The sequence below is a fragment of the Tamandua tetradactyla genome, chromosome 24 (genome assembly GCF_023851605.1).
Source record: "Tamandua tetradactyla isolate mTamTet1 chromosome 24, mTamTet1.pri, whole genome shotgun sequence".
Taxonomy (NCBI): domain Eukaryota; kingdom Metazoa; phylum Chordata; class Mammalia; order Pilosa; family Myrmecophagidae; genus Tamandua; species Tamandua tetradactyla.
This window is the reverse complement of record NC_135350.1, coordinates 25,241,830-25,267,037: the sequence shown is the minus strand read 5'-3', so window position 1 is coordinate 25,267,037 and position 25,208 is coordinate 25,241,830. Positions and strand designations below refer to the sequence as shown.

The 25,208-nt window shown below is 36.9% G+C and overlaps 1 protein-coding gene and 1 pseudogene across 2 annotated transcripts; one reads left to right on the top strand and one right to left on the bottom strand.

Annotated features, from left to right (window-relative positions):
• Window positions 1-7,973: 7,973 nt before the first annotated feature.
• On the bottom strand, window positions 7,974-24,457 carry LOC143668121 (alcohol dehydrogenase S chain-like). Of its 2 annotated transcripts, XM_077142729.1 has the most exons (10): window positions 24,357-24,457; window positions 21,426-21,500; window positions 17,247-17,348; window positions 16,483-16,621; window positions 12,901-12,988; window positions 12,584-12,803; window positions 11,969-12,229; window positions 10,305-10,440; window positions 9,524-9,662; window positions 7,974-8,340 (listed from the first exon to the last, which is right to left on the bottom strand). In XM_077142729.1, exons 2-10 carry the CDS (start codon window positions 21,441-21,443, stop codon window positions 8,316-8,318), a joined length of 1,128 nt encoding a protein of 375 aa, XP_076998844.1. In that variant the 5' UTR covers window positions 21,444-21,500; window positions 24,357-24,457; the 3' UTR covers window positions 7,974-8,315. The 2 variants fall into 2 exon arrangements, with proteins under 2 accessions (XP_076998844.1, XP_076998843.1); XM_077142728.1 differs by lacking the exon at window positions 24,357-24,457 and having other exon boundaries at window positions 21,426-21,552.
• LOC143668156 (cilia- and flagella-associated protein 36 pseudogene) lies at window positions 23,047-23,936 on the top strand (annotated as a pseudogene).
• Window positions 24,458-25,208: the final 751 nt, after the last annotated feature.

Here is a 25,208-nt window from a genome sequence, read left to right as displayed (position 1 = left end):
CTCATCAATAGTCAGCAACAGATCAGGTTTGTGTATAAAACTTCAGGGAATTCAATTCTCTGAAGAGAATCCCAAGATAAGGAGCAGTGGTAACTTTGATTTAAGTCTCAGAAGACTGAACTTGGAACAAGTTCAGCCATACCTGGACTTTGACCTGCAGAAACTGTGAGACAATAAATGGCTAATGTTCTAAGCTGCTAAATTTGTAGTAATTTGTATGCAGCGATAGAAAACTAATCCTATGTATACTTTAATTTCAGAGTTTCTCCTGCTACACCAGCTTGGAATGATCAAGAATCTCCTCTGACATCTCAGACCCGAAGTCCCATGGTTGCTTGATGGATATCTGTTCAATGACCATGTCTTGTTAAAAATGCATGTTTTGAATACCTGACCAACTTGTTTTCTTTTCGAAAATTTTTTCTTTTAATGGTGTGCCTATGTCAATAGTGTTTTCTTCCTCAATTCTTCAATGACCTGCAGAACTATGGACATCTTCAACTCTTCTCATGTGACAGGCACCAAGGTTGATGATTCTTACTTGATGACTTTTTGCTCTTTATTTTGGTGTTAGGTCTGGATATCTCTTTAACTGATGTGGATTTTTCCTTGTTGGACTCTACCCAGCCAGTTTATAAACCTTCACTTTTATGTTAATTTTCTGAATAGGCACATATGCTACATCCTCTATGGTCTTGTGTGGAGGAAAGAACAATATCCTGAACTGAAATTCTCCCAAGTCTGGCAACTCTCCTTGTCAATCATGTCTCCTTTTTCAAGGAAGTTTACTCACGGTTCCACAGATAATAGGGTGAACACTTTTTCCTTAGGATTTTAGCCATTGCCATCTCCATCACTGAAATGCCCCTACTTTTTCTACTTTATTTATGTTCTAAATTTTTCTCAATGTCTTATCACAGTTTTTCTCCCCCTTAGAGTCACTCAGACCAAACCGTGGATCCCCTTTCCCACACTCCTCAGAATCTTCTATACTTACCACTATAGTCCTTAGTTGATTGTTATCCCAATAGATTGCAATCTCCATGAAACCACTTATCTTGTCATACATCTTTTTATTCCTCAGGAATGAAAAATGTACTTTGTATATACATACATTACTTAAATATTTATCAATGATCATTATGTTATTAGGCAGTGAGGAAGAATGGATGAAAACAATCTTATTTCAAACACATTTTGCGTGACATAGTGTGGGTGACCATATTTTCTAGACTATTGTGGCAATCTCAGCATCATTTTAGACTATTAAATGGGAAAGTACAAATCATTAAGGGAAAAATAATACTTGCAATATAATTTCATCTAGAATACAAAATGAAATCTCCATGCATATTTTTCTTGTTAAAGTCACCATTAATATTTTGTTGCCAAACTCAGCAAATTTTGTTTTTGTTCTCAACATACTTCTGTGAAGTGTTTGTCCCTGATGAGTATAGTTTCATTTTGAAAATATTTGTCCTTGAGTGTCATCTCTCTTTCTTCTCCTGTTACTTTTTAGATCATTTGCATTTCTTTGTCTCTCTTTTTTAATTTTAAGTTTTTTAAATATCAAAAAAACACCAAACTCAAACACTCTTAACTTTTGATCATTCTCTTCTACATGTATAATCAGTAATTCACAATATCACACATAGTTGCATATTCATCATCAAGATAATTTCTTGGGACATTTGCTTCTATTCATAAAAAGAAAACAGAAAAAAATTCGTACATACCATATCGCTTATCCCTCCCTTTCGTTGATCACTAGCATTTCAATCAATTTATTTTATTATTTGTTCCCCCTATTATTTATTTTTATTCCATATGTTTTACTCATCTGTTAATAAGGTAGATAAAATGAGCATCAGACACAAGGTGTTCACAATCACACAGTCACATTTTAAAAGGTATATCATTATACAATCATCTTTAAGAAACATGGATACTGGAACACAGTTCTACATTTTCAGGCAGTTCCCTCCAGCCTCTTCATTACATCTTGGCTAACAATGTCATATCTATTTAATGCATAAGAATAACATCCAGGATAACCTCTAGAATCTATTTGGAATCTCTCAGCTATTGACACTTTATTTTGTTCCATTTCTCTCTTCCCCCTTTTGGTTGAGAAGGTTTTCTCAATCCTTGATTCTGAGTCTCAGCTCATTCTAGGATTTCTGTCCCATGTTGCCAGGAAGGTCCACACCCCTGGGAATCAAGTCCCTTGTAGACAGGGGAAAGGTGATGAGTTTGCTGGTTGTGTTGGCTGGAGAGAGAGGCCACATCTGAGCAAGAAAAGACGTTCTCTTGGGGGGTGAAACTTACCCCTAATTTTAGGTAGCCTTGACCTATCCTTTGTAGGGTTAATTTTCATATGAACATACCCCAAGATTGGGGGCTCAGCCTATAGCTTTGGTTGTCTGCACTGCTTGTGAGAATATCAAGAATTCTACGTGGGGAAGTTGAATTTCCCCATCCTTTTTGATGAGATGTCCTGCAACTATTCCGATCTATCTTCTGAATTCTTCTTCCAAGCTAAAATACTCTCACCTTGGACAATTTATGAATGCCCAGGTTTTCAGTGACACCTGGTAGTGGTCAAAGTTCACTATTACGTAGAACATAGTCTTCCAAACTTATTTACCCAGAAAGGATTTACTGAGGGATGTATGTTGTGCTTGTTTGAATTGATGTATGTATCCTGGAAAAGCCATGTTTTAATCTTAATCCCATTTTGTAAAGGCAGCTATTTCTCCTAATCCCTATTCAGTATTGTATGTTCGAAACCGTAATTAGATCTTTTCCCTGGAGATGTGATTTAATCAAAAGTAGTTGTTAAAATGGATTAGGTAGAGGCATGTCTCCACCCATTTGGGTAGGTCTTGATTAGTTTCAGGTGTCCTATAAAAGAGGAAACATTTTGGAGAATGAGAGATTCAGAGAGAGCAGAGAATGCTGCAGCACGTCGAAGGAGAGAGTCCACCAACCAGGACTTTGGAGATGAAGAAGGAAAGTGCATCCCTGGGAACTTCATGAAACCAGAAGCCAGGAGAGAAAATAAGCAGTTGACACCGTTTTTGCCATGTCCTTTCCAGATGAGAGAGAAGCCCTGACTATGTTCGCCATGTGCCTTCTCACTTGAGAGAGAAACCTTGAACTTCATCCGCCTTCTTGGACCAAGGTACCTTTCCAAGGATGCCTTTGATTGGGTGTTTCTATAGACTTGGTTTAATTGGGACATTGTTTCAGCCTTAGAACTGTAAACTAACAACTTATGAAATTTCCCTTTTAAAAGCCATTCCATTTCTCATATGTTGCATTCTGGCAGCTAGCAAACTAGAACATATGTGTAGCTAACAGAATCTTTGAGAGAATTGATATAACACTATAAACTGAACTTTGATGAATAGAAATCAGCACCTGGTATGCCGAGTGACCTGTGCCTCAAATTGATTACTGGACTACTCTTGATAGTATCTGTCTCAGTATGTGGAGACTCTATCCCCCACCTATTCCTGACAAGAATGGTTCTGCATCATGTTCTCTCATGGGTGTATTTGATGGGAGGATTTAAATGACCCTTTGCTCTTGAGAGCTTTTGTTTTGCATTTCACTGTTAGGAAAACAGGATTTACACTATGCAGAATTATCAGTGTCAGAATGATTCAAAATCTATATATTTCATCAAAAAGTATTGCTTGGCTCTATATTTTGTTTAGAAAACTCATTTAAACATATTAAAGTGATTTCAAATTTGTCATTTTCTATGTTTAGATTAACATATTCATTCTCATTTAGCTCCCAAATTGGTAAATTAATCTATCATCTTGACCCAGTGGTTTGGACAAACTTAGAAGAATAAGACTCATTTCCTCCAACTCCTCCTTGTCCATGTCACTCATGTGATCTTTGTGCTAAATCAAATTTGTGCATATCCAAGAATGCCTCATAGATCTACCGGTCTTCTTGCTCATCAACATTGCTCTCATTCAGACTGAATTCTCTCCTGCCTTACTAAGCTAATGCCTCATCACTCTGTGTGCTTGTTCCCTCACCTCTAGAGCACAACCCCCAGTGCTGAAAGAATGTGTATGAAAGTTAACAATCTGATGATACTACTAATTTGCTCAAAAAAAAAAAATTAAGAGTCCTCCCATTGCCCAGAGGATAAAATCTAAATCATGTGCATGGAATTCAGGAATCATTGTACCTAGGCCCAGAAATTTCTCATCATATGGTTTATGGGGCACCAGGACTAAATGCTGGCAATTTTCTAAACACAGTCTGTGCCTTCTTGAGGGGCCTAGGATATCCTCCCCCAATTTACTTCTGTCAGACTCATCCTCAACTTATAAAATTAGGCATACATCTCTGATTACAGGTAGCAATCAACATAATCACAGAATTCCAGGTAAAAATTTACATTTTCCCCTTCGGTTGTTAAATTTGGATATAATTGTTAATTTTTCTTCTGCCTCTTCATTGCCATTTTTTCTAAGAATATTGAAGATGAAGACTGTTATTATTAGAGATGTAGATTTATAGGAAAATCCGGCATAAAATACAGTGTTTCAACATACCTTCTTATTGTTAACACCTTGCATCAATGAGGTATATTTGTAAATTCATGAAAGAACATTTTAATAATTATACTATTAACTATAATCCATCTTTTATAGTGAGATTTTTATTTATGTTGTTCAGCCCTATGTTTTCATTCTGTTTGATTTTAGAATCATAAATAGAACAAAAAAAATTCACTTAATCCCATTCATATATGTAATCTAGTGCTGTTCATTACATTCACACAATTGTACTTTGCATATCCACAGTCTAGCAGCAGTGTCCCAACTGAGAGATGCTTGCCCTGCCTCAGGTTGCCTCTTCCTGCAGAGGGTAAAGCCTTGAGTCCTGTGCATGCAGCTCTACTTTGCTAAAATATGTGTAGTAAAATTTCCATCTATTCATTATCAAAACTTACAATCAAGTCAAGTAGAAACCATGTACAGTAACCATTACTCCACATTCTGTAACCACACCTTGTCCCCTGGTAAGCTATATTCTAGATTGTGACTCTATGAGTTCACTTATTCTAATCATTTCATTTTCATGAAACCATGCAATATTTATCCTTTTCTGTCTGGCTTATGACATTACGAATGATGTCTTCAAGATTCACCCATTTTGTTGTGTGCATCAAAACTTCGTTCCTTATTCAGGCTGGATAATATTTAGTTGTACTTACATACAATGTTTTATTTATTCATTCATTGCTTAATGGAGAGTTGGGTTGCCTCAGCCTTTTGGCAATTGTGAATAATGCAGCTATGGATATTGGAAGTGCAAATATCTATTGGAGCACTTAGAGGTCTTTAGGGCATATACTTAGAAGTGGGATTGCCCCGTCATATGGTAATTCTATATATAACTTTCTGAAGAACTTACAAACTGTCTTCCACAGCAGCTGCATCATTTCACATTCTCACCAACAGTAAATAATTCTTGGTATTTCTCCACATCCTCGCAATCAGGTCTTTTTTGGTGGATTCTGGATTACTATCTTCTTCATTTGGATGGACTATCAATTCAGGTTTCTTTGTCTTGTACTCTGTTGTTGCACAATGTACATTTACAATTTTACGGTGTCAGCTCTGAAATTAAGTTGCTGGGCTATCCATTAAGTTTGTATCCAACTAGATATAACTGAGATATTCAAAAGAAAAAAAAATACAAGGTAAGAAGATTCTTTTACTCTCTGAAAATGTCCCTGTTTTGGCTGGTGTTCCCCTCACAGCTTAGCCCCCCTAACAAGCAGATCAGCCCAAGGTAAATGGGATGTGCAAGTTCCTCTCAAGGTCTTATCTGAACTTGCTTGGAGTGGGAGCTGTTGGGGCTGACTCTTATCCTGGGCCAGTGCTTGATAGATGCCTAGAAATTCCTCCCGTATAGCTCATAGGAGTACAGGTGACATTCTCTTTACTACATTTTGAAGAGTTCCTACCCCTCCTGGATGCTGTTTGCAGTGACTTAATGCAGTCAGTCCTTTGACCCAAGCGTTTTTCAACTTAACTGTCTCTCCCACTGTGGTAGCTCTTGGCACACAGCTTCACTGCCCTCACGTCAAACTCTAGGAAGGCTATCAGAGTCAGGATTGATGGCTCAGTCTCCCAGATACCCTCAGTGTGCACACAAGGGCCATTTGGTTCCCTGTGCACAACGTCAGAAACCCACAAGGCAACCACATGTTGCACAGACCCGTGTGGTAGAGGAGGTGAGAAGGGGGCCAAAAATTGTCCCAGGAATTTCTATAGTTTTGCAGCTCAATTTTCTTAACTTACCATGTGCCCTATCAATGCAGACCTTTTACTTTTTTTCTGCAGTTTTAGGAAGGTTACTGTCTTTAGAATTCCTCTGTAGCCTTTGCTAAAGTGGGGTTTGAATAATGGCCTCTCTCATAACCAGCCCCCAGTAATCTGAAGTAGCTGATGAAAGTACAGACACAACATCCCCAGTGTTTGGATGACTAGATCTTTAAGTCCCAACCTGGCACCAAGAAGATGAGCCAGGAGCCAGATGTCCAGTCAGCACTGCTGTCGGCCACAGGGCTGGGGGAGGGAGTTGGAGGCTAAAACAGGCTGAGAATGGTTGATTGACTTACTGATGTTCACACAGTAAGTAGTATATCATTTTTTTCTAAGTCTGAAGTCCACTCAACAACATCATATAGATAGGAGATAAGGCAACAAATAGTACATTTGGAAACAAATACATAACTATAAATAAGCTTTCATGACATTGTGAAGGTAAACTTCAAAATGCACATCATCACTGAAAGTGGGCAAACCATGTCAAAAAAACTACCATAAGTTCTATATATTTAAATCAGCCAACTAACTCCAAGGTTATAGAATGATGTAAGACGTGGTAGTCTATAGATTGAAATTATAAAAATATGCATCTGTGTATGATTTACATTATGTGCGTCAGATGTTTTGTCATTTCTTGGTAACTCATTTTTCATGATGAATTTACAGAGGTTTCAGTATTATCCCTGTACTTCAAGCCACCCCCAGTTCTTAGCTACATTTATTCAGAAAGACTACTTAATCAATTAATCCCGTAATGAGTAAAGCATATTATTATTTGGAGTCTGGTGCTAATAGTTTAGTTCTTCCTTTAATATCTGAACCTCATTTTATCACATGTTGAAGAAAAACTGTTATTATTTTAAGGGAAAATTCTATATTCACTACAAGTATAAAAAATTAAAAACAATTCCCATCAATCATGAAAATGGGTGGCATTTCCCTTGAGTTACTTAGAATTTCCTGCATTTATAAGATCTGGATCTTCTCTGCTTGTAAATCTAAGTGTACACTGTGTCATCTGTAGTTTTCCCCTAAAACTTTGAACATTTTGGGCGGGCCACAGTGGCTCAGCAGGCAAGAATGCTTGCCTGCCATGCCTGAGGACCTGGGTTCGATTTCCAGTGCCTGCCCATGTAAAAAAAAAAAAAGTTTGAACATTTTATCAGAAGCGGATATAGGTAATGACAGCACAGAAGTCCGTGACTGCAAGCAAAATGGCCCTTCCTGTGTGAGTTGGGGACACAAATAATGAAGGATCCCTTCACCAGGTTTCAATAACTAAGGGAAGCAAAGGCACAAAAAGGGTATGAGGTCATAAGAAATACCTTTGTTCAAAGGAAAAAGACATAACGTATGGAATGACAAAGAATGAAAATTTACTGGCCTCAAATATTCAGCTGAGGTTCACCTTTTCATCTTTCTCACACTTGGCACTTAACATTTGCTTGTGAATATATTTTGCAGGGCATTTAGGACAGTGAAACCATTCTGTTTGATTGTATGGTAGATACATGAAATTATGCATTAGTAAAAGCCCATCATTCTGTGACACACAAAGAGTGAAGCCACAGTAACCCATGAACTTTGATTAATGATAATGATATAACAATAAGGTATCAATATTGAGTCATAGTTTATTGAAATGCATCATTAATGCAAGTTATTATTAATAGGTAAAATTTTCCATAGTGTTGGGGGTGAATGAGTAAATGGAAAGAAGTTTCTGTGCAATTTTCAGAAAAACTGATTGTTGTACAAACTAAATTCTATGTAGATAGTCAGAAAACAGTATTCAAGGAAATTTCTGCTTCCTATGGAATGTTCACATATATTTTTTGATAGAATCTGGTAAGGGAAAAGTCGGTGCTGTTGTTTTCCTGGTGTTCTGGATGAGGAGGGCATGGAACAGTCAGAAGATGGTATACGTGATGGTGTCACAGTGTCTCAAAATTTTAGTACAGTACGGATGCTGAAAGTGAAAATGAAACATATTAATAATCTTAACACAAGAAATTTGATATTCTTCTTTATAGAGTCTGAGCAGGATAGGATGTGCCTCAGTGGAAACTCAGTTTTGTATCCAGCCAATGCATTCCTATCCCTACCTATTTAAGCACAAACAAGTGAAAAGGACGATCAGTTTTAGTGATTCTTTCCATGTTCGCTTCAAACTTATGAAGTTCATGATTACAAAATAATATGGCTTCTCCTTAGATTTCATTCTATCTTGACTTCTTCACAAAAGAATTTTTTTAATTCCTAGTGCTTTTCCTAGTAATAATATGAAGCAAAATGGGTAATTATTTGTAATAAATTCTTGGTATCTGCCATTCAAGTTTTAAATACCTTTCATGCATTATGTCATTTAGACTTCCACATAAACCAAAAAACACTGTGAGATGATGGTTAAGATCGGCTCACTATTTTGTCCCAAATTATTTACTTATTATTTATTTATATTTGTTTATATCTTTGTACATATATGCATATTTGTAGGCATGTTTGTATGTTTAAGTTATTTCAAAGCAGAGCAGTATAGTAGAAAATAAAAAAGCTTGCTTACAAAGATGTCTAAGTTAGAATTCTGGCTCTGCTGCTTACCAAGTGCATGTCCTCTCTGAGTCTCATGTTCTCTACCCTTCAACGGTGAAATTAAGTCAGTATTTTTATGAAAAATGGTTCCTAAGATGTGTAACTGCAACAATCACCATAGAGCTCTACCTACTCCGACAACGAAAGTTTTGGGATATCCTGAATATTATCTAAATTTGCATCCGTCCATGCTCAGCCTGTATTATGGGGCAGGTAGAGGTTTAGGGGCTCCATGGTCCTATCATGACCATGTGACTCTGATCCCCTTGCCTTTCAAGGTTGAGTGTCCACCTGGCAAGAGACTGAATTGCTGATGATTTCAGATTTGTGACAAAGTTCACAAATTTCTGTTCAGCAGAATAGGAAATACAAAGTAACTGTTCTCAGCTTCTCATGATAGATGAAAATATTCTACATGTAAATGAACTGGTAAGGGAAAACCAAGCACTCCAATATGTTTCTCATTTGTCTATCTCCCATAAATATATCAAATTTCTTAGTAAAAACTATTTTTCTTTGCAAGCCTAAACCCTACTGTTTACAGAGATGAAAAAATCTACCTTTTTCCATGGCGAAGCAGGTCAAATCCTTCATTGATTTTTTCAAAAGGTAAAACATGGGTTATTAACAGATCCACTGGAATCTTGTTGGCCATAATATCAGTCACAAGTTTTGGGATAGCATCTTTACTCTTAAAGCCTAGAAAAAAGAAGACATCATTGGTAGATTCAGGAAGGGGTAAGTAACAGAACTGAAGAGAAGACTTTTCAAATAGAATTAAAATTAAAGTGCATAAAATGAGCTACATTCTACAGGCTGCCATTACAGGGGTTAATAAGAGGTAATGTGTTTAATATCCTTTACAGCAATTTGCCTGTTTTTTTGTTTTTTTTTTTTTTTTTGCAGTTTTGTTCACTGCACACATCCCTCCCCAATAAACTAGGGCCCTTCATTATCAGCTGTCTTTTAGAGACATTGTAGTGTCTGTACTCTGGCCAAATCATGTAGGCAATTCAAAAGTTGTCTAAATTTGGGTAATGAGGGCAGATGTGAACAATTTTGATGGATTGTCTGGCACCTACTGGGTGTTTCAATGTCTTATTCCATCACCAGTACCAAAAGAGATTTTGCTATATGTCTTAGCTAGTCTACTGTGTCATAAAGAAATGTGTTTAAGTAGCTTCCCCCTGTATTAGTTACACATCTAGTGGAATTTGACACTAAAGATCAATTAAACTTTTAACTTATCTTTGATTCTATCTCTCAGCAACACCTGGCCTTATCAATTGTACAATGGAACAAATCCTGAGGTTAATAAGAATTTGATCTTTAAGTACATACCACCAAAAAGTGCCCCTTTCCATGTGCGACCAGTCAATAGCAGCATAGGATTCACCGAGAGGTTTTCAGAACTTGGAGGCACCCCTACCATGACACTTACACCAAATGCCTCATGACAGCATGACAGCGCCTGAAGCTGAAATGGAATGAATATTTTGCATTTAAAAATAAGCTCTCTCATAGTTGCCCCTCATGATAAACTCTCAGAATTCATATACTATAAGTTTAGATTGTGAGCATTTATAGGGTAGAAATTTGGTTTTGCTTCTTTGTTCTCCTTTGTGTATACATGAGGGCTATGGCATTAAGGAAGGTTCAGAAAACATTTTAGGATGTTTGAGAGAATGGATATATGTAGTTGCATGTACATATTTTTTAATAAAATATTAAAGAGGGAAACATCATTAAAAATAGATAATGGCTCCTCAATAGATGGAAATGTTTCATATCACATGGATATTAACAATCCATGCGTTGGTGAATTGTTTCTCTTTTATTTATTTAGCAAGTACCTAAGTATCATATTAGACCAGGTATTTGTTGGCAAAAATGCTGTAATGGAGATTACATCATCAAAAATTGTATCTTGTCCTCTTGAGGCTCCTTCATTTAATAGATCTGAACTTATTGTCCATGTTTAAATTGTACATGACTTAGATGTTACTTTTTTATCTCCCCAAAAAAAAAGCTTTTTTATCTCCCCAAAAGCTTGGACTTCCTGGGGAATCTCCAAAATGGAAATTTATTGTTCTGGGGACTTTTTCAGTATTGTTTTAGAGAATTCTAGTTAAGGGGAATGTATCTGAAGCTTTGTTTGTTAGTCATGCCAATTGATGACATTTGTGTTTATTTAAAAGTAATATCATGGATATCTCAAAGATAATGTAGGCACTTCATGATTGGAAACAGTGTTTTATTATAACATAATAACCAGCTAAAGTTCATGTGTTTGTTGCTACCAGGTGGCGCAATGCTAAATATTTTGCATACATGTAATAGTGTATAATACACTTTTATGCTTCAAATGCTATATGACATGGATACTCTTTAATACATTTTATATTCATGGAATGCTTCAAGATGCATTGCCTTAAATTCGTGTGACAGTAAAATCAGTCAATCCTTCACAGGCTGTTAATTACCAGCACTAGGCTGCATGCTGTGAGGAAATCCAGTAAAACATTAAAACAGTACTTTCTTTAGGAAAAGTTTTTGATAAAAAGATTTTTGGACTAATAATGATGATATTTCTTTTGATCAAAGAATTACATGTGAAAAGAAATCTGAACTCATTAAACACAATAAAAATTGTTAAAATATTTGCTAAAAATGTTGGAAAAATAAAATTTTCCCAGTTTGAGAATAGAAATTGCAGTATTTATATGTCCTTCAGCTTGAATTTTGTACTAAAAGAGATCAAAATAAATTTGTAAGTGCCTAATATTAAGCAGCCTCTAATGGGGATCTGTATCTTGAGATATGTTTGCTGAACTAATGGAATGAAAGTTTCTTTACAATAATGTATAAAATAATCCTAAGTAAGAAACAAGATGTAGAATATTGTAATTCATTAGAAATAGTCCTTATACACAACATTTATATCCTACTTTTTAAAACATACCCTCATTAAAGAAGCATGAATCAGGACATGTCATGGTACATACCACGGTGTCGATCCGACCAATGACTTCAAACGAAAAGTCCACCCCACCTCCAGTCATTTCCTTCAGCACCTCATGGATGGGTTTCTGGAAGTCCTGAGGGTTGATGCACTCAGTGGCCCCCAGCTCTTTGGCCTTTGCAAATTTGTCCTTGTTGATATCCACCCCAATGATCCTGGCTGCTCCAGCTGCCTTACAGCCAATGATGACAGACAATCCGACTCCTCCAAGGCCAAACACAGCACAGGTGGAGCCTGGGGTGACCTGCATTTCAGAAAAGACAAGATGGATTAATTAATGATTGTTAGCAGCAGTCCAAGTTGAACAAAGTGGTAGCTGTTGATCATCATAAAGAAGTATTTGGATTCCTTTCCCCAAACTGCTTAAGTATCAATAGCTTTTTCACTCTGATAAGCTGATAAATTTTTATAGCACATGCTTTCAATTCTTTCTGCGGCCATATTCTACCCATACTCACTCCACATTCAAGTATATCAGGGCTATTATGGTAGCAGGGGAAAGTTATCATTTAATTTAGAGGAATGATTCATGATCCCAGGGGAAAAAAATTTCTTACAGTCCAAGCGTATCTGGAGTTTTGCCTATGGTCATTCCTACCTTGGCAACTTTGACTGCTGACCCATAACCAGTTGACAATGCACAGCCAACAAGGCAGACTTTCTCCAGTGGTGCTGCTTCATCGATCTTAACCACTGAGATCTCATCCACCACTGTATACTCAGAGTAGGTGCTGGTGTGGATGAAGTGGTGGATGGGCTTCCCTTTGCAGGTGAACCTGGTGGTGCCATCCTGCATGGTCCCCCGAGGGTTGGTCAAACTGGCCAGTGGAACACACAGAAACAGAAGGGCATGAGGCAGGAGCTCACCTGTTGTGCAAACTCATTCGCTACATCTGTAAAGTATCAGAAACCTACCCCATTTTCACACAGTTGTTGGCTTCTGGGTGTTTACAAACAATGCATTCCCCACACTGGGGAAGACCCAGTGGGATGACTTTATCACCTGGAAGAGGACAATGCAAATTCTTTTTAAATTTCTATCCAAAAATTAATAGAGCAAGAACTAAGATATTAGGTGTATATATAAGAGGCATAGGTCTTGGAAAGTTCTCCCAAGAAATAGTGTTCAGTCACCACTATGTCATTGGTGACAACCTATCCACATAGTTTATCAGTTTCATTTTTTACAGGCCTGAAGACTTCCAAAGAAGAAATGCAAATATGGAAACAACATAAATTTGTGTTATTTCGACTGTATTAATAATTACCTTTTATCATGTTTACATTTTTACTGGTGCTGTAGACACTTTGTCTTATTTAATCCGTAGTCCATTAAATATAAGATTTCTCACTTTAGTCATCAATATACACTTTAGTTGAAGCAGACCTTCATTATGGTCATGTCATAATTGATAATAGTTAGGGTTACAATAATAAGAAATTTGATCATCATGATTTACAAAATCTCTTTCTTGTCTTTACTATGAAATTAACACTCATATTTATGTAGCTCTGTTCAAGAAAAACTGAGTAGAATGGGAGAAAGAAGAGAAATTAAAAAAATTTTTCTGAATACTCAAATATTCTGAAGGTAGTCACTTCATTTAGTATAAGAAATCCTCACTTAAGTAAATTTAGGCAGTTAATTTGTGAGTATGTATTGTTCCCCTATCATGGAGGAAGCAGACGTGTAAAGTATGTGTTTTTACTGTGTAATTTTATCAGCTGTAAAGAGAAATATTAAAATTTCAATTTCAAAACAGAAGACATTTTTATTTTTATGACATCTCACTAAACATTTGGTAAATTGTATCTACCTGCTAAGGAGAAGTTTTAGAATTAGAAAAAAACTAATTTTATTTTTTTATTTATTAAAGAAGTTATGGGTATACTGAATACTTGTGCATAAAATACAGGGTTCTTAATACATTTAGTATAAAGGTGGAACATTTGTTACAATTGATGATAGCACACTTTTATAATTTTACTATTGACTAAAATCCCTGGTTTAAATTAGGTTCCCTTTGTGCATAGCATAGTTCCTTGGAGTTTGAAAATTACAATGTTGTGCTATTAGCAAAATGATCCATCACCAAAGCATTTCCATCATTCCAAAGAGTAAGTCCTGTACATTTTACTTTTAGGCTGCATGTGTGTGCATGTGAGGGGAATGACATGGGCCAAAAAATGAACGTAGGTCTCCCACATGGCAGATAAGAATTTCCCTGTATAATATAAATCTTAACTTTCCATTCTCTATCCCATCTTGTCTCCTGGTAACCTATATTCTAGATTCTGACTCCTTAAATTTGCTCGTTCTAGTTATTTCAAATCAGTGAGATAATACAATATTTTACTTTTTGTGCCTGACTTATTAAGCATAATGTCTTCAAGGTTCACCCACATTATCACATATATGATGAATTCATTCCTTTTTACAAATGAATAATATTCCATTGTATGTGTATACTATGTTTTTTATCCATTCATCAGTTAATGGGCACTTGGGTTGCGTCCATTTTTGGCAACTGTGCATTAGAACATTAGTGTGCAAATACCTGTTCAAGCCCCCGCTTTCAATTATTTTGGGTATAAACCTATTAGTGGGACTGCCTGGTCATTTGGTATTTCTATAATTTACTTTCTGAAGGAAATGCCGAATGGTTCTACATAGAGCTATAGCATTTTACATTGCCATTAGCAGGGAATGAGTGTTCCTGTTTCTCCATATCCTTTCCAACACTTACTTACTTTTTTCTAAATATCAGCCATTCTAATGTGTGTGAAGAGGGGTCTCATGGTGCTTTTGATTTGCATTTTCCTGACTGTTAATGATGTTTCACATCTTTTCATATGCTTTCTGGCCATCTCTTTATCCTCTTTGGAGAGATGTCTTTCAAAATCTTTGCTCATATTTTAATTCTGTTGTTTGTCTTTTGTTTGTTTATAAGTCGAAGGATTTCTTTATATTTTCTGGATATTACTTTTATCAGAAATGTGATAAGTATTTCTTCCATTATATAGGTTATTGTTTTACATTCATAATAAATTCATTTTAGGCACAACATTTTAAAATTTTGATGCAGTCTCATTGCTCTATTTTTTCTTTTATTGCTTGTTCTTTGGGTGTAAAGTCTAAGAAACTATTGTCTAACATAAGGTTCTGAAAATGCTTTCCTATGTTTTCTACTAGGAATGCGATAGTTATAGCTCCCATATTTAGGTTGGGTCCATGTTGAGATGGTTTTTGTATAAAGTGTGAATTAGGGGTTCCTCTATCTTTTTATTTTTTGCAAGTGAGGATACCATTTTCCCATTCCTTTTTGCAGAAGAGACTATGCATTCCCACTGAGTGATTTTTGCTTGTTTGTCAGAAATCAACACACCAGGCTGGGCCACAGTGGCTCACTGGCAAAGTTCTAGCCTGCCATGCCAGAGACCTAGGTTTGGTTCCCGGTGCCTGCCCACGTTAAAAAAAAAAAATTTTGAACCCAACAGGCCATAAATGAGGGTTGATTTCTGAGTTCTCAATTCAATTCCATTGGTCTAACATGTCTGTCTTGTTTTCTTAATGTAAGCATTTAGAGCTATAAATTTTATCTCAGTCTTGTATTTTCTATATGCCAGAAGTTTTGGTATATTTTATTTTCATTTTCATTCACCTTTCACCTCAAGATATTTCCTAATATGTTTGTAATTTCTACTATAACTCAATGACTGTTTTAGAGTACATTGTTTAATTTCCTCACATTGTGAGTTTTCCATTTCTGCCTTTGTAATTGATTTCTAGTATGTTTCTGATGCACTCAGAGTATATATGTTTTATGACATCAATATTTTTGTTTTGTGTCTTAATACATGATCTTTCCTGGAGTGACCCATGTGCATTCAAGAAGAATTTGTATGTTCAAGGATCCATGCTCAAGAAGGGAGACCAAATAGGAAGAGGAATCCACTGCTGGATATAAAAGGTTTTGGGTGATTTAGCCATAGCCTCACAGCCCCATGCTGAGAACTCAGCAAACCACAATTACTATATTACCCAGAGTCTCAGGATATAGACATCTTTTTGTTCCTCAACTCATATAGTTTTTCCTTTGTTCCATTTATAGTTCTGTTTTAGGCCCCAAAGGAAGACAATGCTCAGAAGTTCTAAAATGGCATTATTCGAGTGTGAACCCCAGGACAGCAGTCACTCTGTCTCCTTGGTCTTCCAGTGCCCCAGGATCTAAAGTAGCCTGACATCCAGGAGGGGCTCCATGAGTCATTGTTGAAGGGGAGAATCATGAGGTCTGTCCTGGGGGCCTGCCTTGACATGTGAAGGAAGTCAGGCAGGGAGAGGAAACAAGGACATCCCCTATCTAGTTCCAGTTACACCATTGGCTACTGCTGGGACCTGTGCAGGTATTTCATGTCTCACTGCCTCAGTTTCCTTCTTTAGGTTGCTTGACCTTGGGAGACCTGAATGCAGACACATTCCCTGAGTGAATCCTGTACCTGGTTTGACTGCAGTCACCCCCTCACCAATGCTCTCCACGATGCCGGCTCCCTCGTGGCCCAAGATCACAGGAAGTGTTGCGAGAAATTCTCCATTAACCGTATGTTCATCTGAGTGACATATTCCTGCGACCACCATCTATGAGGGGAAGGGGTAACAATCACATTCCAAAAAATTATGGCCCCAGATAGACTTAATGCATTCAATTCCTGAAAGTCAGGCTTCTAAAGAGTTGTAAAAAATGTCTCTAATTCCTGCTTTTCCTGAATAAAAAATTTGTTTACTCCAGGGAGTATTTAGTTTAAAATCTTCCTGCGCTTTCCTTTCCAGAATTATACAATCTGGAATAATCTGCAAGGCAATTCTTTCTGTAACATGCAAATCTTATATAAAAAAGTAATGCATTCTCTCTGTAGAAATAAAAATGGTTCATTAGCAACCATGAGGTTAAATATTCTAACATCAACTGGTAATTGCATTTGAAGTCTTGATAAATTAATTTCTGCATTGTATTTCTGTACAAACACATATATTTTTTACTTCTTGGGATTTCACACCATGATTTTACTGGGATTACTTTGATCACTTTACAAAATTTAACAATGAATGCCACTCATATCTTTTCATCACCAACAATGTAATTAAATTGTACTTATTACCATACTTTATGTTAAAAGCTTCTTTTAGTGGATTTTTGGTAGTTACACTTTTTAATATTTGATTTGTAAAACTGAAATGAAATAAAGGTAGAAACAATTTTCACCTTAATGCGAACTTCATAGGCCTTGGGGGGTGCGACCTCCACCTCCTCAATGGAAAAGGGTTTCTTTAGGTCCCAAAGCACAGCTGCTTTGCATTTTATTACCTGGACAATCAAACCGAGACAATACATGTTTTCATAATCTTGAAGTCAGGGTATTTTTTTTCCATCTTTGCATTGAAACAATTAGTCCTTAGCTAGCACAGACAACTGGTGTATTGAAATGAAAAAACTCTGGTTTGGAAAACAGTAAAATATTTTTTAAAAGCCTGAAAAGCAATAATGTAGAGAAATTGAAGCAGAATTAGACAATATGCAAACTTGAGATAAAGCTGAATACATTTCTCCAAGTCATTTTTACATATCTTTTTTCCTCTCTAAGGATATTTATTATTGATATATTCTAATGCTCTCCTGCAATAAATTGTGTTTTTTTAAATGTAATTTTACTGAAGTATATGCTTAATATATCTCAATATGATCTCACATACCATATAATTCTCCAAAGTATAAAATCAGTGGTTCACGATATCATCATATAGTTGTACATTCATCACCACAATCAGTTTGTGAACATTTTCATTACTACAAAAATCTAAAAATAATAAAAATAAAAAACACAGAAGAACACCGACACCATCGCATTCCTCTTATTCACCTCTCACCCATTTTAAATTTATTTTTAGTGTTTATTTCTTACTTATCTGTCCATACACTGGATAAAGGGAATGTTAGTCACAGGGTTTTCACAATTACATGATCACACCATCAAAGTGCTATAGTAATGTCATCATCTTCAAGAATCAAGGCTACTGGACTACAGGTCAATAGTTTCAGGTATTTCCTTCTACCTTTTCTAATATATTAAAAAATTAAAAAAAAGGATGGCTATATAATTTCTAGGAATAAACTCCAGAATACCTCTCAACTTTATTTGAAATCTCTCGGTCACTGAATCTTATTCTGTTTCATTTCTCTTCCCTCTTTCATCAAGAGGGGTTTCTCAGTCCTGTGATGCCAGGTCCAGGCTTGTCCCTGGAGTTATGTGCCACATTGCCAGGGAGATTTACACTTCTGGGAGTCATGACTCTCATAGGGAGGAGAGCAGGGAGTTTACCTGAAGAGCTGACTTAGAGAGAGAGTTCATATCTGAGCAAAAAAGAGAGGGTCTCTGGGTGACTCTGGCATAATTGTACGTATGCTTAGCTTCTCCTTTGCAGAAGTAAGTTTCATAGTGGCAAGTCCCAAGATCGAGGCCTTGGCCTATTAAATCGGTAGTCCACAATGCTTGTGAGGATATTAGGGTTTCCCCAAGTGGGAAAAGCTTAATATTTCCACCTTTTGTCCCCAGTCCCTCAAGGGAACTTTGCAAATACTTTTTTATTTTCTACTCATATTACTCTTGGATGTACCAGAGTGCAAACCAAAAACATTTACCTCCCTATTCACGTTTCCATGTAATTATGGTGTTCAAATAAACTGGACATGCAAGTTAAACTTGATAGTGTGCTACAGAAAATAATAATTTTTCACCAAATACACATCTCTTCCTTTAGTTTTACATGGAAGTTGAAGTTTAAAATGAAGTGAATATAATCCTTTATATTGTACTCTATTTTACTTAGAGAGAGAGAGTCCACATCTGAGCAAAAAGAGAGGGTCTCTTGGTGACTCTGGTATAATTATACGCATGCTTACCTTCTCCTTTGCAGAAGTAAGTAGGACTAGTAAGATCTAGCAATAACCAGATCAGCTCTATTCATATCTCTAATTGAAGTCTGATTTTTTTTCAGCTTTTGAACAGTTGCTGTATGGGGTAATGCTGACTTACACAGCTGCAGTACTCTAGTTCTTCATCTCAGGTGTCACACAGATAACTGAGGTTCCAGGGAATGACCAGGTTTTACACAAAGAGCTCAACATCTCAGAATTTAGAAGTAACCATTACAACTTGGGAATAAACATAACTGCTGTAAGAGCCTACGACTAGTAACATTTATAATAAGCCTACGGCTGGTAACCTATGCTCTCAAATTCAGTTCTCAAAGTTTGCACCCTATAGTTAGTCCATTTTAGTAAGGTGGTATAATTTTCGTCTCTTCATTTCTGGTTCATTTCACGCAACATACTGTCCTCAAACTTAATTCAATTAGTTACTTACCTCAGCTTCATTCATTCCTATAGGTGCTTAATATCCCATTTTATGTATACACCACATTTTGCCCTTCCATTCATGAGTTAGTATTCCCTTAGGTCACCTCCATCCATTACAAATCCTGAATATTATTGCCATAAACACCAGTGTGCACATGTCTGCAATGTACTGTTGACCCACAACTGTTGGCTGGTAGATGAAAACGTCTGTTACTATAATTTCATTAATTTTGACAAGAAGATTGGCCATTTTAGCCAAACCTAGTGCACTCTTGCTCAAATTTTTCCTTAAGTGAAAGAATCTGAATTTGTGATACCAGATACTATTGTTTCCTTCCTAAGAAAGCTTTTCTTCATCTCTTTGTTTCCCTGTGTATTAGTTAATGTTCTCTAGAGAAAGAGAATAAACAGGGAACACCCACAAATACAAAATTTATAAAAGTGTGTCACATGACCGCAAGTCCAAAATCCACAGGGCAGGCTGTGACATGACAATTCTGATGGAGGGTCTGGACACTCCACAAGAGGGGCCTGTCTCTTCTGAGTCCTCCTTAACAGGCTTCCAGCGATCAGATTAAGCATTACTCATTGCAGAAGACACTCCCTTTTGGCTGATTACAAATGGAATCATCTGTGGATGTAGCTGACATGATCAGGATTCAATTCTGTGAAATGTCCTCATTGCAACAGACAGGCCAGCAATTGCCCAACCAGACAAACAGGTATCACCACTTGGCCAAATTGGCACATGAACCTGATCATGACACCCTGCTTCCTTCTTTCTTTTATTCCCTTCCCACCATTTCTGTTTGCATTACTAATTTGGAACATTGATTTTGTGTATCTCTTTCATTATCTAATTTATGTGTAACATCTCCTTCCAGAATGCATTTAAAGCTGGACAGTGAAAAATACAAAGACACAGTTGCACAAGAATACAGGTATATTTTCGAACCAGAAGACCTGTGCTTATGTATAAATTTCTAGCTCATGTAGCTTAACCATAAGTGTTTTTCTAAATAAGAGTTAAGCACATGTTTTCAATATTTGAGAAGGTCCTTAAACCCTGTTTTCAAGGGGGCAAAGTTAGTGCAGGAAAGAGTGCTTTTATAAATAGTGAGAATGCATCACTGCAAGTATGATAAAATCAAATCAAATGAGTTTTTTTTTTTCTTTTCTGGCATGTGCACGCTCCAGGAATTGAACACAGGTCTCTGGCATAAGAGATGATAATTCTATTGCTGAGCCACCATTGCACTGCCCCAACTGATTTCATTCCTTTGAAATTAATTTTCATTGTTCATTTTTCAAATCTTTTAAATTTTTAGGCTTTTTGCTACATCCAATATCCTGATAAATACTAACATACTTGGGAAATGTACACTGATGGCAGTGGTTTCTGAGTGTTGGTGCCTATGATTGACAAACACACCAGGTCCTGTCCCAGGGATTTTCCATGTTGATCTTTTACTCTTACAGGAATGCTACCAGGGGACAGCTATTGATTCTGGCCTTATTTTACAGATGCAAATACTGAGGCTTAGATTGACTGATTAGTTTTCCCAAGTCACAAATCTGGTTGTTCCAAGAATTAAAATATATTCATCATTATCTTTTCATTACCACATAACACATTTAAATTATAGCTTCTGAATACAAAGATAATTTCTTGATGAAAATATCTCTAATTTAGGTTTACAAATTAGTCATGATAGGATAAATGATCATTCTAACTAGCTTGCATTTATTTCAAGGAAGGAGAGAAATATTAACAGATAGAAATGATACATATTCTGGTAAAGATAAGTGGGATTAACATATTTCTGCACAGTTCAAGAGGCATTCTATCTTATAGCATAACTGTATATTGTATTTCACTATTTTTTGTTTCTAATTTAGAAACAAAACCATTATTATTCATTAAAACTGTACCCATATATTTATTATACAATAAACTTAAATTTTTATATTTATTTATGATATAATGTGAAGATATATAAAACGTAAACTTTTTTTTTCTTTGCTTACTTTTCCTGCTGTGCTCATATTGTTTCTGTCTTCTCTGCAGGCCAGGAGACTTGTGAATTCTTGTGGACTTCCTTCCTATTTGACAACACAGAGAATATATAGTGTCAAACATTTGCTTGCATGAATAACACCTATTTCTACCCTTGTGATCTGGGGTTTTTAAGCCCCACCCACCAGTTTACTATCAGACCAAGTTGAATCACTTATCAAAGAACCCTGTGCGAGGGTACAAAAGTGAACTCTGATTGCAACATGCCAAATTCAGATACAGTATCATGATTTCATTGGGTAAAATATATCTACACACTTAAATGATAATTATATTCTCTATTTACTCTACTTTGTATTTCTATTTCCTCAATCCCACAAAGGCAGTTCAGAGTTCTGGAGTCTGTATGTCTGCATTAAACTACAACAGCCACTCCATTTGCTGCAGTTAGATATGAGGAGAGAAGAAGCAGGACACATGAGGCAGAGCCCAGAGAGCACTACCAACTAGAGGAAGGTCTTGACTCAGCACTCTTTAACACTCTTCAGAGTAGATCAGACACGCCAAAGGTCATAGCAAGGTGGTCACTGTCCCTGACATTTCTGGCCCACTCAATACCAGTCAGCCATGACTGCAAACCTCCCCATGCCAGGCAGTCATCTAGGTAGCATGGGGATGGCCAAGGTCAGTAAGAGACGGGCTCTCCCTAGATCAAGAGGCAGTGCTTGGCAGTGGCTATGTTCACCTTTGGGTCTATGCAGACCTGGTTTCTTAGTGGCTGTGTGAACCAGGACACATGGTTTGTTATGGTTTGTGTCTTAGTTTCCTCAAGTCTAGATGAGGAAATTGAATATTAGTACCTATTGTGCAGAACTGGGGAATAAATGAGAAAATCTGTGAGGTATGTTCTGAAGATGGAAAAGGCTCAATAAATGGGGGCCATACTTATTATACAAAAAAATGATGTCACTATCTATAGACAATAGAGACAAAAAGGCAAGCTAGTCATTTTCATGTCAGCCTGTTGAGGAAAGACTGTGCTTTAGGGACGAGATAGTCCTGGGAGCAGGGCTGAGGGAGGGGGCCGTAGTGCCAAGGATGGTAGAATCTGACTCTAAAAAGGAGGATTTTGGGTGGACCAGCATTTGAAATAAAATTTAAATTATTTTGGAAAATAGAGAGAGCACTCACATTTGAATTTCTGTTGTCTTAGATTGATTGTAGCTAGTATGTGTAGGGTTCCCAGGTAATAAGAGTTTTATTTTTCTCTTATCTGCACTTGGAAGTCCTATAAGCCATAGTGCATATTGTTATTTGATTAGATGTAATCTTTCTCACTGATATTATAATATAAAGGGCATGTCTCTGTAGAATTTCTTAGGTTGCAATCTTACTCACACTGTTTCATGCAGTGTGAATAATATTTTATGATGTAGTTGTGAGACACACCAGGGCTGGAAAGCATTTCTGCAGCAGAGAAGCAAGGGAGTTCCTTTGATTTCAGGGTGCTACTAGTTAGGAAAGCTTTGAGGAGAGAAAAGAGTCCCAAATCTTTTCTCTTTCACTTCAGGCCCTTTTACAACTTATGTCAAACTCTAAGAGCCTCATCTACCTCCTTCATCCTTAATATCCATGTTCTGCCCCATCTTGGACTTTGTGGAGCAGAAATGTGAAGTTTTTGATGATGAAGAAGAAAGTAAATTGACCTATACAGAGATTCATCAGGAATATAAAGAACTGGTTGAAAAGCTGTTAGAAAGTTACCTCAAAGAGATTGGAATTAATGAAGATCAATTTCAAGAAGCATGTACTTCTCCTCTTGCAAAGACCTGTACATCGCAGGCCATTTTGCAACCTGTTTTGGCAGCAGAAGATTTTAGTATCTTTAAAGCAATGATGGTGCAGAAAAACATTGAAATGCAGCTTCAAGCCATTCGAATAATTCAAGAGAGAAATGGTGTGTTACCTGACTGTTTAACTGATGGTTCTGATGTAGTCAGTGACCTTGAACAGGAAGAGATGAAAATCCTGAGGGAAGTTCTTAGAAAATCGAAAGAGGAATATGACCAGGAGGAAGAAAGGAAGAGAAAAAAACAGATAGCAGAAGCTAAAACAGAAGAGCCCTCAGTAGATGCTAGTGAAGCTGCAAAACGAGTAATTCCCACAGGGAAGGTGAACATTTTACATACCTACCTTCAGGTCTGAAGATACCTGGCTTAGAGCATGTGAGCATGGATGGACCAATAGCACATTTATCAGCCCTTGGAACAGAAGAGCTCCAGCAATGAGAGCAGTATCTCAAGCAGAAGAGAGATAAGTTGATGTCCATGAGAAAGGATTTAAGGACTAAGCAGATACAGAATACTGAGCAAAAAGGAAAACCAGCTGAAGAGGTAGAGGAAATGACAGAGAAACCAGAAATGACAGCAGAAGAGAAGCAAACATTACTGAAGAGGAGAATGCTTGCAGAGAAACTCAAAGAAGTTATTAACAAGTAATTCTAAGAAAGAATTTAGCTAACCAGCAGAAATTCAAATTTTCTTAAAAATAAATTATTTAATCCTTAAACCAAAAAAAAAAAAAAAAAATCCATGTTCTTTCAAAATTTGCATCTCTGCCATCCTCCAAATCTAACCCCTTCCTCATTCAAGCCCTCTCTCACCAGGATCCTTCTCCACTTTTCTAGTTCTTGGCTTTGTCAACTCTGACCCAAAGTGAAACCTAGGTCAAGTCCTCACTTGTGGTGATATGGTCACTCCATCTCAAAGTCATCCTTGGCTCCCTGCATCCCATTTAGTTCTCACATCACTTCTCTGGCATTGAGCCTCATACCCTTTCCTGTTTCCAGTTTTCAGTATGGAGATTGTATTAGTTAGGGTTCTCTAGAGAAACAGAATCAACAGGGAACACTTGCAAATATAAAATTTATGAAAGTGTCTCACGTGACCGTAGGAATGCAGAGTCCAAAATCCACAGGGCAGGCTGCGAAGCCGATGACTCCAATGGATGGCCTGGATGAACTCCACAGCAGAGGCTCACCAGCCAAAGCAGGAATGCAACCTGTCTCCTCTGAGTCCTCCTTAAAAGGCTTCCCATGATTGGATTTAGCATCACTAATTGCAGAAGACACTCCCCTTTGGCTGATTACAAATGGAATCAGCTGTGGATGTAGCTGAGGTGATCATGACCTAATCCTATGAAATGTCCTCATTGCAACAGACAGGCCAGCGCTTGCCCAATCAGATGAACAGGTACCACAACTTGGCCAAGTTGACACCTGTCCCCAACCATGACAAAGATCAACCTCACAAACTGTACTGGAAATTTATGGTCATAGACTTTTTTTAATTTCATTTATAGTCTCAATTGTAATTAGTATAATGCCATTATACAACAATTATTCAATTATTGTTCATTTGTACTCATTTACCTTAGGACAGGAATATATAGTAATATGTTAATGAGTAAGATCCAGGGTCTTCTTGTTAGTGTTTGAAGATTAGCCATGGGTCAAGAGAGCTCAGGTAAACAGCACAGAAAACTCTCCTATGATGAATGAACTGGTCAGTGCCAAGAGATTTCAAAGTGGAGTTCAGAGGAGGTTCACACCAGCTTATCTGTCCATTTGAGATTCCCCAGAACTTGACTCAATGGCTGGCAAACTATGCATGCTCAGATGTTGATTGACACAGTTGATGGAGTGACTTCTACTTTTTCCAGAAGACTTGGAAGAAAGTAGGAAATTTATTAAGAATTGTCTCAAACTGTGTGTTGGAAAGGAGAAGTATAGATAG